Below are 17,947 nucleotides of genomic sequence, written 5' to 3' on the forward strand. Positions count from 1 at the left end.
AACAGCTGGTGAGTGCTCAATAAAAGGGCACACATTAGTATTCCATTCATTAATTGTATATTTTGTTTCCTACTTGTTCCTCGACCCTCTTCCCCTAGATCCTTGAAGACACTCATCAGTTCTAACTCATTTTCAGATCCCTAGCGCTTAGCTTGGCGGGGAACACGATTTCATGAATGGATGAATGAAAGAATCAATGAGCGCCCTCAGCCGCAGTAGCGGCGCCAAGAGCCCCGCCCCCTTCCGTTCTACTCACGGCGTTGGGAGGCACGGGCGGGTCGGTCGCGGCCGTTCTTTGGCGCGTGCGCGGGAGGCCGCGCGCGACCAGAGGCGGCGGGCGGGCTTCCCGTGCGCGCGCGCGCGCGCGCGGGACGGGGAGGGGAGAGGCGGGGCAGGGCCAGAGGCGGGCGGGCCGGCTGGCTGCTGGCTGTAGAGCCGGCGGCGGGTGGCCGGCCGAGCGTGTGCCGGGTGGGAGAAGACAAGGCGGCGGGGATGCTGACGCCTCTCTAAGGAGCGCCGAGGAGGTCGCGGCGCTTGAGGCCCCAGAAAGCGCGGAGGGGCGGCGAGCTGGGGTCGGTGGCTTCGGGCACCCGCCCGGCCATGGTGGCCGCGGGCGGTGGTTGGCGCGGCAGCGCTGCGGCCCGGGGCTGTACGGGGCTGGGACAGTCGCAGTGCTGACGCCCGCGGGGCCCAGCCACAGATAATGAAGCGGAGCCGCTGCCGCGACCGACCGCAGCCGCCGCCGCCGGCCGGCCGCCGGGAGGATGGGGCTCAGCGGGCGGTGGAACTGCCCCAACCCCAGCCCCTGCCGCCGCGCCGGCGGGCGCCTCCCGGGAGGCAGCTACTGGAGGAGCGGACCGGGCTCTCGGGGCCCGAGGTCAGGGAGCAGGTACGGGGGCCAGACGACGTCCGGGAGGGATAGGATGGGGAGCGGGAGCCTGAATGGGAACAGTGGGGGAGGGGATCGCAGGCGGGAAGACTTGGGCCAGGGCATTTGAGGGGTGGGGACTGTGTAGTTCGTGGGGAGAAAAGGAAGGTCTGGAAAGGCAGAAAAATGGGGAGTGGAGAAATGGAAGTCATGGCCTGGGGTTGAATGGGAAATGGGGGAATTGGGGTTTGGAAAAATGGTCCTGTGGGCGTTTGTAGTCAGGGATTCTGGATGTGAAGAAGGGACGCTGGAATGTAGCCTGGGAGTAAATGAACTGCAAAGAATAGGCTTACTCAAGGGATTCTGAGGAGTTAGCCAGAGGGGTAAATAGTGTGAGGTAGGGAAAATTAATATGAAATAGTAAATGTTACCCTATTTCCTAGAGGTTGTCTTGACAGTTATAAAAACCGATGTCATTTCTAAGCATTCTTTGATTTGGCTATGACCGTATAGTCTGGTAGGAAAGTGTTCAAATCTTGAAGATTCTCTTTGGTAACTATCTATTTCATGAGAACGCACTTATAAAAACACTTGGATATGTGCAATTCCAAATCCAGCACCGTGAGCCCTGAATTTATGTGGATAGGCTCTGTCTTCTGGGAGTTTACCACTGAAAACATCTTCATGGGAAAACAGAGCTAGAAAGCAATGTAAAAGAATTTAAGGAGTTTCTGAATGGACAGGATGTGTTTGTATAATTCATTCATCAGGCTTAGGTGTATTTAGAAATAAGGGATAAAGCTCAGTTTTATCAGGGAGAAGTTGCCACCAGTAGCTGTAGGAAGTGTGGTGAAAGGAGAATGTGTTACTGACCTTGTAGGATTTGCATAAAAAATATTCTGTAGTAAGAACTGTAGTAACAGCTTTCCTTTTGCAGAGCCCTCCTTGAGATCCTAGTAACTTCATCCTTATCGTTTTCAAGACTTATTAGACCTACCTCTTTTCCATCACTTAAATAAGTATTTTACTTAGACATTTTTCATTATATAGATAGATAGATAGATATACAGAGAGAGAGTGAGCACAAGTAGGGGGAGCAGCAGGCAGAGGGAGAAGCAGGCGCCCCACCAAGCAAAAAACCCCATGCAGGGTGCAACCCCAGGACCTTGGGATCATGACCTGAGCCAACTGAGCCACCAGGGCACCCACCTCTTTGAAACTTTTAAAATGTATTTAAAGCTCTGATCCTTTCCTGACTCATTTTACTTGATCCAATTGACCTTATTGCATTCTTTACCAGAGAGTTCAAGGTTACTTGATTTTCCCTTCTTTTCTATCTCACAGTTTTTTATTTGTTTATTTAGCCAGCAAGCCAGCAAGCTCTCAGCCCAATGTGGGACTTGAACTCATGACCCCTAGATCAGGAGTCACATGTTCTACCAACTGAGCCAGCCAGGTCCTTCTCTATCTCAAAATTTCTGTGTTTACTCATCCTTTGCTTCAATCCTAGAAAAGGAAGTATTCATCCTCCATTCTGAAGCTCATCCCTGAACTTAGGTCCTTGATTTCATCCCCTCTCATCTGAGGTAGGCCCTTGTTATTATATAATTTTCTTTTTGTCCTATACCTCAGATAAGAACAAAACAATACAATTACCCTGCATTGTGTAGCCCACCCAAGTTACCTTGTTATCTCTTCTTTGCTTCATTAGCAACCTTCTTGGAAAATGAGTTTGTATTCACTGTCTCAGCTTACTCACCTGTATGCATTCCTCATATTACACTTTGGCTTTTTTTTTTTTTAAAGTTTGTTTATTTAAGTAATCTCTACACCCAACATGAGGCTCCAACCCATGACCCCAAGATCAAGAGTCGCATGCTGTTCCAACTGAGCCAGCCAAAGCACTCCTTACAGTTTGAGTTCTACTCTTAAAATATTCCAAAACTATTGTCTTCAAGGTCACCAATAACTTTGTATATTTTTAATTTTGTATGTTATTTACTTTTTTTTTTGAGGTATGACTTAAATATGATGCATAAGTCCAAAGTTCATTCAGCCTGTGAATTTTTTTTTTTTTTAAGATTTTATTTATTTATTTGACAGAGAGAGATCACAAGTAGGCAGAGAGGCAGACAAAGAGAGAGGAGGAAGCAGGCTCCCGGCTGAGCAGAGCCTGATGCGGGGCCCGATCCCAGGACTCTGGGATCATGACCTGAGCCGAAGGCAGAGGCTTTAACTGACTGAGCCACCCAGGTGCCCCTAGCCCGTGAATTTTTATAGAATGAATACACCCATGTGTCCACTACTCAGATCGAAATGTAGAACATTTCTAGTACCCTACATTGCCTCTTTGTGTTTTCTCCTAGTTACTACCCTTCCCCAAAGGTAACCACTTTCCCAGCCTCTGTCACCATGGATTAGTTTTGTCTCTTCTTGAACTTGTTATAAAGGGAACCATACAGTTTGTACTCTTCTGACTAGATTCTTTCATTAAATCATGTCTGTGAGATTCATCTATGTTGTTGCTTGTAGAAATAGTTCTTTTTCATTGCTGCGTAGTTTTCCACTGTATGAATGTCCACAATGGACACTAAAACTTCTTTTTCAAATGAAAAAATAATGCTGTTTTTCATAATGAAGCTTTCATTGTGAAAGAATTATGCAGAGAGATATGTAGCAGTTAGGGAATTTTAATGACTAAATTTGTTAGACTTCACCCCAGTCCACATTCTGTCTGACTTTTGTGAACTATTTGTCACTGTTGCCCATGTGTTCTTCTTGGTATTTTTATTTCTTTTTTCATAATGTCCATTACAGTTCTATCTCTCCGACTGCTTCCCGTGTGTCTTTTTTGGTTTTTTTTCTTCCAAATGTTTCTTGAGGATATGTCCTCTCTTCTTGGCTCTCTCCTTTATTGTACTGTTTTTTTGGCAGGTCTACCCTATTCATTGCCATGAATAGGGTAGAAGGATGTGGAACAGGGTCTCTGGTCTTTTATTCATGGCCTTGTGTCACAGAACCTCCTTGTAGAGTGATCTGAGTTTCCAGGTTTGACCTCTTTCCTTAGCTCTACATTTCCATTTTTGTGCTTAATGTTTTCACTATAGACTCAGCCTTCGTGATCTTAATATTGTGATTTTTATAATTTGATAGTGTCCTTGAAAGCCCATAACTTGTAATTATTTGATTTTGAAAAGATAAAGATTTCACATGTGTGTTATGAGGTCAGATGGATTATCTTTATTCAGGGAGTAAGCTTAGCTAATCAATAAATTTCAAATTCTCACAGATGACTTTGTTTTCCTCTTCTCATGACATGGAGTTATGCTTGTTATACTTTATACTATATTGGTATTTAGGAATAAGTTCTGAATAGGATGCCAGACTTGGATCTATGAATCAGTGGCTTGCTATATCCTTAAAACAGAATCCATTATTTCTCCTTTGAAATGTGCTTTTCCCTGTCTTTCCTTTTTCTTGTCATCCAAATTGAAATTGTATCTATGGTCTTTGACTCTCCTTTTCCTTGACCCCCTTATCCAGGTTTTTGCTGATTCTACCTTCATGACACCTTTCAAATCTTTATTCTCACAGTCATCACCCTAATTCACCATTTATAAATTTGTATTGGTTGTTGTAATACCTTAACTGTATTTACTCTGCTTTTAGTTTATTCTAGTTTATTCTGCATTCTAGTAAAAAAAAAAAATTATATTCACTACCTGCCTGAGTTCCTATAGTAGATAAATATTTGTTAAATGATCACTTCATTTCTTTTCTTTCTTTCTTTCCTTTCTTTTTTTTTTAAAGATTTTATTTAATTGAGAGAGCTAGAGAGCACACATGCATGAGGTGGGGTGGGAAAGGAGAGGGAAAGGCAGAGGTGGGCTTCCCACTGAGTGGAGCTTGGGGCTAGATCCTAGGACCCTGTGATCATGACATGGGCTGAAGGCAGACACAACCTACTGAGCCACTCTGGTGCCCCTCATTTCATTTATCTTCAGAAACCTTTGTTAGCTTATTCTCTATAGAATAAACTCTGGAGATCTTGGCATTTAAAGTCTACTTGATATTTACCACTATTTATTAGAAGAATTGAAGTTAGGTTCCCCTTCTCTTGGTTCCCGAGACTTGGCTTTATAAATTCTCTGAGGCCCACATTGTTTATTTACTATTGTACAACTAAGGCCCACTATGGTATTTGAAACATAGTTATTAGTCTGAATGATTATTAGAAACATAGATATGTGGTAGTGCTTGAAACAGATACTTGCTCAATGAATATGCTAATTGTCTTTAAGTGTCTCTTCAGAGAAGAAACTCCTCAGAGACTGTCTTATTCATCATTGTATACCCTTAGTGTTTTAACTGGTACAGTAATGGGCAGTCAGTAAGTATTTGTTTACTAATGGGTATTTTTGTATACTTATTTTAATTTGTCATCCATCTGAAAAACTCTTCTCTGCTTCTTCCCATTGAAATTCTATTCAGGCTTCCAGGTCTAACTCAAATGCCTCAGAAACTGTTCTTTGAAGTTGTTTTCCATGTGAGGTCCACCTAAGAGGATCCTTGATTGTGCTTAATACATCTTTAAATCTCCTGAAATTTCAGTTCTCAAATTTTGTGATTCAGAAGGTGAAAGCTTGGGTTCTCTGAGATTAAAGGAAAAAATGATTAGAAGCACATAGTAGATAGGTACTTAATTTAAATACTAATTCTTATCTCACCTTGTTTCTATATTACATTGTTTTGCCCATTACATGGTATATAGTAGTATCTGAATAAAAATATTTGCTCAATGAACAGATGAATGAATCAGTGTTTTAGCACTTTTATACTTCCATATTTTGTATTTCTCATTTTTGTTTTTAAGTTGTAAATGATTAAAGGTAGGAACTATATCATCATTTTTTCTGCCATAATGTGTAGTCAATGGCTTTGCTCACAGCAGGTGCTAATAATTATTTATGAATAGAAAAATGATTCAAATATTTTGAATTTAGGTGATTAGAGTAATAATGGTAGTATGATAGAAATAGCCAACTAAAGGAAATGAGACATTTTTGAGGATGAAGGAAGGTGGAATTTAATTTTGGTTCCTAGAATTCCCTCAGCACCATTGAGAAATTTTCAAAATTCTTTTTATGGGAAGCAGCACCATCTCTTTCCTCTGTGCTATAATGTTAGTACATTGGCAGAAGCACAGAGAAGAAAGTAGACAGAGGGGAAGCTGCATATTATGTGTGGGGAACTAAAATCAGTTTGGTATTGTAGCAGCTTCAAGTTTAAAGCATAGTTGGTGAGTTAAGAAACTGAAGGAGCCTGGATTATAGAAGGTCTTTAATACTATGTAAAAGGGTAATAAGTATGGGAGCAGGATGCTCTTACTTGTGTTTTAGTTGGATTACTTTGTTAACTGTGTGGGGGATAGAATGTTCAACATGGTGACTGAGACATGGACATTTGAGAATTCTGAGTTTTCAGTGTAGAAAATTTTTTAGCCCTTCTTCCTGTCTTATCCACAAGTAAAATGGGTAAAGGCCAGCTCCTAAAAACCTGTTAACTTTGGAAGATTTGATTTCATCAAAGGTGGGGCGGGGGTAGAGGGCCTGGGATGATTGAAGCAAGTAAGACAGTGTTCCCTGATTTTCCTTTCTTTGGCTTTAGGCTAAGATGACCCCTAGCCTAAAGATCAGCCTAAAAAAAACCCCAGTTAATGATGGTGACCTACAGACATGAGTATCAGAAGCAGCTAAATATTGCAGTCAGTATATTTCCTTCATTGCTGGTCCTAGCTGCCATGACTCTGCTAAATTTGTCAACTAACTTTATATTTTCTTGATGAAATCCCTATGGTACCTTGGTAATTATTACTTTTCATCAGCAGGTGTTAACTGTTTTTCATCATTAATACACATACTTGAGGTCCCAAAGGAGTTTGAAAACTGGGTTTGTTGGATCAAGGCTTAGCCTTGGTAAAGAAGAAAAAGTCCTTGAGGGAGAATAGAGGCTAGACATTATTGGGAATAAGGGTTTCCACAAAATGCATCATTAGTGAGACATAGTTGACAATGTTTTCTGTTAGTTTTGAATCTCATTGTTAACTCCCAAAGGTTCTTTCCTCATCTCTGTACTACAGCCGTGTACACAGTGAATATATAGTAAATATTTGATGTAAAAAATCGACATCAACCTGAACCTTCTACTTCAATGTTCATTAGGTATATTTTGTCTTTACAAGTAATTGTCCCACCTCTAAAATCTTAGTTTTGAGCTTGCTACACTCTGACATTCACATCATCTCTATTTTTCTATTTCATACTTCTTTTATTATTTTATTTATTTATTTTTAAAAGATTTTATTTATTTATTTGACAGAGAGGCACAGTGAGAGAAGGAACACAAGCAGTGGTAGTGGAATAGGGGGAAGCAGTCTTCCTGCAGAGCAAGGAGCCCCACGCGGGGCTCGATCCCAGGCCTTAGCTAGGATCATGACCCAAGCTGAAGCTAGATACCTAACGACTGAGCCACCCAGGCACCTCTCACACTCCTTTTAGAATTTCCTCTTCAAAAATTGTTCAAGGTCTTTGGAACTTCTAGTCATTTTTTTTTTTAAACCATCTTTTCATTGACAGTCACCTAATGCTTATACTTTCCTTCTTTGTCAACTTAACATTTCATGGACTATCATGATCTTTCCTGTGCATGTACCTTCAGTTTCTTTGCCATTTCCCCTTTCTGTCATATGTGACTTATCCACAAGTAAATTCCAGCTATCCTTGCACCAACTCTGAGACTTGACTAAATTCCAAACATCATTACACCACCTTTGCTTATTTTGTACCTGTGTTTAAGTAACTGAATGTGGTTGGAGAAAAAAATGACCATATTAACATCTTAGTTTGTGATCAGGAACCTCAAAGAGTCTATCAGGACTCCTCAGTCCTATGATATTTTCCTAGTCCATTCACTGTTTTTTTTTTTGTTTTTGTTGTTGTTGTTTTAGAGGGGTGGTGAGGGGTGGGGGTGGGGTGGGGAGAGAAAGAGAGAGAAAGAGAGAAAGAGAATCTTAAGGCAGCAGCAGGGGCACCAGAAAAAACGGCCCCGAGGAGTTTGATGAGGAAACGCCCATATCTTCTCACTACTTTATGAATAAAACCAAAAATGAAAGAAAGAGGAAGAGGATGTCAGCCTCCCAAAGGCCTAAGAGGAGGAAAACTGGCTTTGGTGGCTCCAAGACCAAAGGAGGGTCCACTGCATGCAGAAGGACATCTTCTAAAAGTAGATCCTCCAACGTATTTGGACCCCAGTCATCTGTGCCTGGTTCTCAAGCAGCATCAGGAGCCCCTAGAAGATTGGGGATTATGGCTCCACCAAAGCCTATAAATAGACCTTTTCTTAAGCCTTCGTATGCATTCTCATAACAACCAGATCTCAATGTACATAGATCTTATTTCTTGTTTGTCAGCATCTCACCATCTGTGACCATAAAGCTGTTAGTTTTGTTAGACCATTTATATTTTTTACCCGTAACTATTAATATTTAAATAAATGCTTAGGGTGACTGTTCTTATTTAAAAAAAAAAGAAGGCTCCACACCCAGCACTGAGCTGAAGCAATTCTGGGCTGATCTCATAACCCTGAGATCACAACCTGAGCTAAAATCAAGAGTTGGAGGCTTTAATTGGCTGAGCCACCCAGGCACTCCTTCCCTAGTCCATTCACTCCCCTCCCTTTTTAAAAAAGATTTTATTTATTTATTTTAGGGAGAGAACGTGAGTGGGGGGAGGGGCAGAGGGAAAGAATGTTCAAACAGACTTCCCACTGAGGAGGGAGCCCCACTTGGGCTCCATCCCACAACCCATGAGATCATGACCTGAGATGAAACCAAAAGTTGGCTGCTTAACCAACTGAGCCTCCCAGGTGCCCTGAGTCCTTTCATTCTTAAATGATAGTTTAATTTTTCTCCACAAACCTCCAACACTCTGTCCTCTTTACTGTCTGTTGATGTCCTTATCTACTATTTAACTGAGGGGGCAAAAATAATCAGAAGAGAACTTCCACAAACTCCCATTATAAGTTACCCAACCTACCTCTATTTGTACCCACATTCTATGCCTTCTGTCCTGTTGCTGTGGATAATCTCTTTCTACTCCTATCAAGGCCAACCTCTACATCAATTAAGAGTTTTATTCTTGAAATTAATTAGTTTTCCTTTTCTGTTGCATGTTGTGTATGTTCTGTTGTCATCAATATACAAACATGGCTATAATATTTTCCATTCTAAAAAAAATTTATTAATCTTACACTGCTGCTTCTTTAATTCATTCTTTTCTTTTTAAAAAATTATTTATTTGAGAGAGAGAGAGAGTGCCTGCCTGTGCAGGGAGGGGCGGGGCAGAGGGGGAAGGAAAATCAGATTCCTATTGAGCAGGGAGCCTGACATGGGGCTGGATTCCAGGACCCTGAGATCATGACCAGAGCTTTGGGCAGAAGCTTAACCCACTGAGCCACCCAGGTGCCCCTTTCATTCATTGTTTGATTCAACAATTTTTGTCTGTTTTGAGTACTCTTGGATTACAGGAGTGGAAAAGCCAGACCACAAGCCCTGCTTTCATGGAGTTTCTATTCTAGTAGAGGGAATATCACACTTGATCTTAGCCAAAGGTGGAGAAGTGATAGTAGAGGGAATATCAGATAATAAAATAAAATATGTTGTATGTTATATGGGGATAAATACTATGAAAAAATAAAGTAAGGAAGGGGGGATAAAGAATGATGGAGGATTATGGTTTTATTTATTTTTTTAGGGAGAGAGAGAGAGCGCGCACGCACAAGAGAGTGGGGTTGGGGCAGAGGGAAAAGGAGAGAAATAATCTTTTTTTTTTTTTAAGATTTTATTTATTTATTTGATAGAGATCACAAGTAGGCAGAGAGGCAGGCAGAGAGAGAGGAGGAAGCAGGCTCCCCGCTGAGCGGAGAGCCCGATGCAAGGCTCGATCCCAGGACCCTGGGATCATGACCTGAGCAGAAGGCAGAGGCTTTAACCCACTGAGCCACCCAGGCACCCCTGGAGGGAAAGAATCTTAAGCAGGCTCCATGCCCACTGTAGAGCTCAGTGTGGCTCCATCTAATGACCCTGAGATCATGCTTGAGCTGAAATCAGGAACTGGTTGGTTAATCCACTGAGCCATCCAGGTGTCCCTGGTTTTAATTTTTTAAAAAATTCATTCATTTATTAGAGAGAGAGAGAGAAAGTGTGCAAGTGAGTAGGAAGAAGGGCACAGGGATAGAGATAATCCTGAAGCAGACTTCCCATTGAGCATGGAGCCTGACTTGGGGCTCGATCCCAGTACCCTGAGCTCATGACCTGAGCTGAAATCAAGAGCTGCTTTTATATCATGGCTATTGTAAATAATACTGCAGTAAACATAATGGTGCATACATCTTTTCAAAATAGCATTTTCCGTTTCCGTTTCTCCAATAGTGGAGTGACTGAGTTGTGTGGTATTGCTATTTTTAATTTTTTGAGGAAGCTTCATGCTGTTTTCCACAGTGGTTATACCAATTTACATTCACATTAACAATGCGTGAGGGTTCCCTTTTCTCTACATCTTCGCCAAAAATTGTTATTTCTTGGGGTGCCTGGGTGGCTCAGTGGGTTAAAGCCTCTACCTTCGGCTCAGGTCATGATTCCAGGGTCCTGGGATCGAGCCTTGCATCGGGCTCTCTGCTGAGCGGGGAGCCTGCTAACCCCACCTCTCTCTCTGCCTATCTGCCTACTTGTGATCTCTGTCTGTCAAGTAAATAAATAAAATCTTAAAAAAAAATTGTTATTTCTTGTCTTTTTTGATATTAGCCATTTGTATTGGTGTAAGGTGATATCTCATTGTGGTTTTGATATGCATTTCCCTTATGATTAGTGATGTTGAGCATCTTCTCATGTGTCTTTGGTCAGTCATCTGTATGTCTAATTTGGAAAAATGCCTATTCAAGTTCTTTGCCCATTTTTTTTTTCAAGTAATTGCTATACCCAGTATGGGGCTTGAACTCAACAACCCCAAGATCAAGAGTTATACCCTCCATGTATCGAGCCAGCCAAGCGCCCCATCTGACTATTTTTTTAATCAGATTGTTTGTGTTTTTTTTTTTCGGTTTTGAGTTGTGTAAGTTCTTTATATAGTTTGGATATTAACCTTTTATCTGGTACATAATTTGCAAATACCTCTCCCACTTAGTAGGTTGTTTTTTTGTTTTGTTTTTGTTTTCCTTTGTTGTACAAAAGCTTTTTATTTTGGTGTAGCCCCTAAAGTTTATTTTTGCTTTTGTTTCCTTTGCCTGAGGGACCTATCTATAAATATATTACTAAGGCAGATGTCTAAGAGATTACTGCTTATGTTTTCTTTTACGGGTTTTATGATTTCAGGTCTCATAGTTAAGCCTATAATCCATTTGTCCAGTTTTATTCTTTCACAGGTAGCTGTCTAATTTTCCTGGCACCATTTATTGAAAATACTGTCTTTTCCCTGTTGTATATTCTTGTCTCCTTTGTTTTAGATTAATTGACCATAGAAGCATGGGTTTATTTCTGTTCCATTGATGTATGTGCCAGTACCACACTATTTTGATTACTGTAGTTTTATAGCATACCTTGAAATCTGGCATTGCAATACTTCCAGCTTTGTTCTTTCTTAAGACTGCTTTGGTTATTTGGGGTCTTTTGTGATTCTATACGAATTTTAGGATTATTTGTTTTAGTTCCATGAAAAATGCTGTTGGTGTTTTGATAGGGATTCCATGGGTATTCTAACAATATAAATTCTTCCAATCTATGGGTGTAGTGTATCTTTCCATTTATTTGTGTTGTCTTCAGTTTCTTTCATCAGAGTCTTATAGTTTTCAGAGTATAGATCTTTCACTTCCTTGGTTAAATATATTTCTAGGAATTTTATTCTTTTTGGGACAATTATAAATGGGATTATTTTCTTAGTTTCTCTTTCTGCTACTTTGTTATTAGTGTATAAAAAATAACAGGTTTCTGTATATAAATTTTGTATCTTTACTTTAACTTTACTGCATTCATTTATTTATTTATTTTTTTTAATTTATTTTTTTACTGCATTCATTTATTAGTTCTAATAGTTTTTTTTGTGGAATCTTTAGAGTTTTCTATATACAGTATCATGTCATTTGCAAATAGTAACAGTTTTACTTCCTTCTTACTGTTTGGATGCCTTTTTTTTTTAAAAAAAATTTTTTTTTAAAGATTTTATTTATTCATTTGAGAGAGAGACAGTGAGAGAGAGAGAATGAGCGAGGAGAAGGTCAGAGGAAGAAGCAGACTCCCGATGGAGCTGGGAGCCCGATGCGGGACTCGATCCCGGGACTCCGGGATCATGACCTGAGCCGAAGGCAGTCGTCCAACCAACTGAGCCACCCAGGCGTCCCTGTTTGGATGCCTTTTATTTCTTTTTGTTGTCTGATTGCTGCAGGTAGGACTTCCAGTACTATGTTAAATAAAAGTGGTGAGGGTGGTCATGTTTATCTTGTTCTTGATCTTAAAGGAAATGCTTTCAGTTTTTTACCATTGAGTATGATGTTCACTACTGGTTTTTCATAACTGGGCTTTATTATGTTAAGGTATGTTCCCTCTACATTCATTTTGTTGAGGGGTTGTGGTTTTGAATAGCATCAGGAAAGGCATCCCATTGGAATGGGATATTTGAGTAAAGACCTGAAGGTTGAGACAGAGGCATTTAGATAATCTGAGGAAAGGCGTACTTGGTAGAGAGAATGGGAAATACCCTCGCCAGAAGCGTGGCTCCACTTTTAAAATTTGTATTTGAGGAGCAGGAGGAGGCCAGGGTGGCTGGAGTGGAGTGAGTAATAGATGAGCTCAGAGGGGAAAGGTGGAGAGAAGAGCTGGATTGTGGAGAGTTTGCAGTTTGTGAAGGGTCTTGTAGGCAGTTGCAAGGATTTCAGCTTTTACATTCAATGAGATGGGAAGCCATTGGAAAGTTTTGAGTAGAGGAATCATGTGAACTAATATTAATTTTAATCCAGTCTATTTGGCTACAGTACTGGGACTGAATGGGTATGTGGAAACAAAGACCAGTTAGGAGGCTTTTTGCAGTAATTCAGGCAAAAGAGCAAGTGATATGAAATAATTGACCACAAGTAGGAAAGTGCTTCTCCTTATAACTACTCGAAGAGTTGTCTGTATCTTTGCTTTCATTTCCTCTCTCCTCATTTTTTTTTTTTAAGAATTTATTTATTTGACAGAGAGAGACACAGTGAGAGAGAGAACACAAGCTGAGGGAGTGGGAGAGGGAGAAGCAGGCTTCCTGCTGAGCAGGATGCGTGGCTCCATCCAAGGACTCTGGGATCATGACCTGAGCCGAAGGCAGATCCTCAGTGACTGAGCCACCCAGGTGCCCCTCTCTGCTCATTCTTTATTGAACCGACTCCAGTCAGACTTTTGTCTCCATTATTCCACTGAAATACTTATGTCAGGGTCATCGTGGCTAAACCCAGTGGCCAATTTGCAGTCTTCATCTCACTCAACCTATTTGCATTTGACACTGTTGATCACTCTATCATTTGACTTCTGGGACCTTGTTCTCTTGGTTTTCTTCCTATCTCAGTGGAGTTTCGGAAGGTTCAGTCTGCTTTTACAGTCTGTTCTCCCTTCTGATATGATCTCATCAGATTGTACTGCTTAAAATTCCATCTGTGTGCTGATGATTCCCACATTTATCTAATCATGACCTTTTTTTTTTTTTTTTTAAGATTTTATTTATTTGACAGACAGAGATCACAAGTAGGCAGAGAGGCAGGCAGAGAGAGAGTGGGAAGCAGCCTCCCTGCTGAGCAGAGAGCCTGATCCGGGGCTCGATCCCAGGACCCTGAGATCACCACCTGAGCCAAAGGCAGAGGCTTTAACCCTCTGAGCCACCCAGGCACCCCATGACCTTTCTTTTGAGCTCTAGACTCTTAATTTCAGTTGTCTGTGACTATGTCTGTTTTCATTTGGATAGTCAATAGATCTCAAATTTAATGTGTATAAAACTGAATTCTTGATTTTTTTACTCCCATTCTGCTTCTTTCCAGTCTTTCCTATGTCAATAAATAGCACTACCATTCTCTCATTTACTCAGATCAGAACTTGGAAGTTGTCTTTGATTCTTTTCTTTTCTTTTTTAAAAGATTTTATTTATTTATTTGACAGAGAGAAATCACAAGTAGATGGAGAGGCAGGCAGAGAGAGAGAGAGAGGGAAGCAGGCTCCCTGCTGAGCAGAGAGCCCGATGTGGGACTTGATCCCAGGACCCTGAGATCATGACCTGAGCCGAAGGCAGCGGCTTAACCCACTGAGCCACCCAGGCGCCCCTCTTTGATTCTTTTCTTAACTTCATATTCCACATTCAGTTTATCAGGTCTGGTTGGTGCTACCTTAAAATTGCATGAGACTTTTCCCCACTAACTTTGCTGCTACCCTAATCTTAGCCTCTATTATCATTCATTTGGATTACTGTAAAAGTCTCCTCATGGTCTGATTTTGTTCCTACTTCTCCCCACCCCATGATATTTTGTATACAGAAAGATCGGTATTGTCTTGTTAAAGCTTAAATCAGAGTTTGTCACCCCCTAATTCAAAACCCTGTGGTGGCTTTCCATTACACTGGAAAGCTTGCTTCGTCCTATAAGATTCTACATGATCTGCCTCTTGGCCTTCACTAGTTTACTTCTACTCTTCCTCTTGTTCAAGAGGTAGTCATACTGGCTGCTTTGATAGTCTCTGAATATATTAAGCATGCTCCTGCCTGAGGATGTTTTAAAAATTATTATTTGAAGAATTCTACACTTGGTAGTTTTCTTTACCTGAGATGTTCTTTTTCCAGATGTATATGTCTGTTGGCTATAATTCATTCAGGTTTCTGTTCACATTATCACCTCCTCAAAGAACCCTTTCTTGACTAGTCTTTTTAAAGTAACACTTAGTCATTCCCTTTATCTCTTTTTTTCCATTTCTTTTATTTACCTGGTATTGTCAGATATTTGTTGTTTATTATCATTCTTCCACATTAGAATATATGGTTTCTGAGGGCAGGAATTTGTATCTACTACACTGTATCTACTACACTGCTCTATCTCTAGCTTCTAGAATTGTATGTAGAAGATACTCAATAAATATTTCTGAATGAATTTATGATTAAGATTGAGTCATTTTCTGGCTTGAAATCCCAGCTCTGTGACCTGAGATAAGTTATTTAAGTTCTCCAAGCCTTAATTATCCCTTATATATAGCATATTATTATATTATTATCTATTTCATTGTGTTATTGTGAATATATATATATATATATATATTTATGATTTTTTATTTATTCGGGCGCCTGGGTGGCTCAGTGGGTTAAAGCCTCTGCCTTCGGCTCAGGTCATGATCTTAGGGTCCTGGGATCCAGCCCCACGTCGGGCTCTCTGCTCAGCAGAGAGACTGCTTCCCTTCCTCTCTCTCTCTCTGCCTGCCTCTCTGCCTACTTGTGATCTCTGTCTGTCAAATAAATAAAATCTTAAAAAAAAATAAAAGAGTATTCATTTTATTTGACAGAGTTCATTCAGGTTTCTGTTCATATATACATATATGTACATATATACAGATATATATGTACATATATATATATTTTAAGATTTTATTTATTTATTTGACAGAGAGAGAGATCACAAGTAGGTAGAGAGGCAGGCAGAGAGAGAGGGGTAGCAGACTCCCTGCTGAGCAGGAAGCCCAAAGGGCTCTATCCCAGGACTCTGGGATCATGACCTGAGCCGAAGGCAGAAACTTTAACCCACCGAGCCACCCAGGCGCCCCGCTATCATCATATTTTTAAGGTTCACACACAGAATGTGTGAATATAGAATTCATATTTTTTTAGTGTTCTCATCTGGTTTTAGAAAGAAATATAATAGGGGCACCTGGGTGGCTCTGTCGGTTAAAGCCTCTGCCTTCGGCTCAGGTCATGATCTCAGAGTCCTAGGATTGAGCCCTACATTGGGCTCTCTGCTCAGCAGGGAGTCCGCTTCCTCCTCTCTCTCTGCCTGCTTCTTTGCCTACTTGTAATCTCTGTCAAATAAATAAATAAAAAGAATCTTAAAAAAAGAAAGAAAGAAAGAAATATAATAGAAAAAGATGTGTCTTGACCTTTGATTTGTTTTATTGAACTCTTCTTTCACTTTGTTCAGTTTGAAAAGGAGGCTTTAATTTGTGCATTTTTCCCTTTAGGGAACCTTTTATGAATTTTTTGTTAAGTAACAGGTTTAGGAGATAATGTAATCTCCCTAGGTTTTGGAATGTAATTAAGAACAAATTCAGGCCAACGTAACCACATTTAAAAATTCTGTGATAACATTTAGGTTTGCTAACTTTAATGTAGCAATACTTCCTAAGAGTGATCCTGAGTAGTAGATGCACAAATTTTTTAACCCTTAATATGTTGAAGATTAACAAGTCACATAGTTTCTCTGCGTATATTTCAGTAAAGCAGAGGTTATATAGACTTGTCAGGCCTTCTAATTTGAGCAACTGTTTGAGGCTTTCAGGAATGTTTTAAAAAGCAGAGAAAAGAAATAGTTGGTATTAATTTTTAAAAAGTCCGTAAGCTATTTCAAATGTGTTTGTTTTTTTTTTTTAATTTTATTTTATTTGACAGAGAGAGATCACAAGTAGGCAGAGAGGCCGGCAGAGAGAGAGGGGGAGGCTGACTCCCTGCTGAACAGAGAGCCCGATGCGGGGCTCCATCCCAGGACCCTGAGATCATGACCTGAGCTGAAGGCAGAGGCTTAACCCACTGAGCCACCCAGGCGCCCCTGCTTTTTCAAACGTGTTTTGTTCAAGATAGTTTCAAGATGGTTTTGTTTAGGTGACCCAGGAACATCTGAGTCCTGCCTTTGACCAATAAGAGAAGGGGACATTTTATTAGTACCTCTCATGTAGTAGTCTTTTATATTAAAGAACACTAGTTGCTATAACAGATACACTCAAAAGAATCTAAACTCGACCATTTTTCTGCACATCACTTCCAAGGTCATCTGGAGCAGGTGGGGAAATCTCGTGGGAGGCTTTGATGGGCCTGGTCTGGAAATGATTACTTCCACCCATCTTGCATTGCCAGAATTCAATCACAGGGCCGTGCCTAACTGCTAAAGGGTTGGGAAATAATCTAGTTGTGCCCAAGAGGAAGGTGGATCATGTTTGGTCAACAAGTAGCTAGTCCCTGCTCCAGGCTTCAAACCACAATATAGCCCTTACCTAGAACTATATAGAAATCCTCTTATTTCGGGTATAGACAGCCTAGGACTATAGTCTCCTTTCATTTCTTGTAGGTCCACAGAGTTTTGGGTAATAACCATTTTGAATGCAAGTAAAGGCCTTTTTCTAAGAACATCTAGGAGATCTGGAAAAGCTTGTTTTCCTTAGCTGCTGGCAGGACTAGTCACTGCCAGCCTCTGAACTCCTTCAGTCTTGGTGGCTAGAGAAGGCTGTCCTCAGGCATTTCTCACTTTGTCGGTGGGCCATGGGGAAGAGGGAAAAAAGCCAGAAGAAGCCAAGAGATGCCAGAGAGAAAAGTGACTGGGTTTCAGCTGTTCTCACTATAATAGGCTCCTGGAAGGAAGCATGTTCTTTGACTTTTTTAAGTTACAGTAACATATGCTTGACATAAAATTAGTGACATTTACTACATTAAGATGTTGTGGAACCATTATCACTGTCTAATTCCAAAACATTTTTTTAAAAGATTTTATTTATTTTATTTATTTATTTGAGAGAGAGCCTTAGCAGGGGGCAGAGGGAGAGTGACAGGCAGATTTTCTGCTGAGCAGGGAGTCCAGCACTGGCTCAATCCTAGGACCCTGGGATCATGACCCGAGGCGAAGGCAGAAGCTTAACTGACTGAACCACCAGGTGCCCCTAATTCCAGCACATTTTCATAACCCCAGAAAGAAATATATATATTAAGTTTGTTACTCCCTGTTTCTTCCTCCCCCCAGTCTTTGGCAACCACTAATCCATTTTCTGTTACT

The 17,947-nt window shown here is 40.7% G+C and overlaps 1 protein-coding gene across 11 annotated transcripts in view; it reads left to right on the plus strand.

The window, feature by feature from the left end:
* Positions 1–373: 373 nt before the first annotated feature.
* The window catches only part of MAST2 (microtubule associated serine/threonine kinase 2), a 210,611-nt gene continuing 193,037 nt past the window's right edge, over positions 374–17,947 (plus strand). For all 11 annotated transcript variants that reach the window (XM_082687229.1, XM_082687216.1, XM_082687222.1 and 8 more), the window contains exon 1: positions 374–889. In XM_082687229.1, coding sequence (XP_082543355.1) covers positions 704–889 — 186 coding nt within the window. In that variant the 5' untranslated portion in view covers positions 374–703. The remainder of the gene's footprint in view (positions 890–17,947) is intronic.

Source organism: Mustela nivalis (genome assembly GCF_964662115.1).
Source record: "Mustela nivalis genome assembly, chromosome: 10".
In the NCBI taxonomy this organism is placed as follows: domain Eukaryota; kingdom Metazoa; phylum Chordata; class Mammalia; order Carnivora; family Mustelidae; genus Mustela; species Mustela nivalis.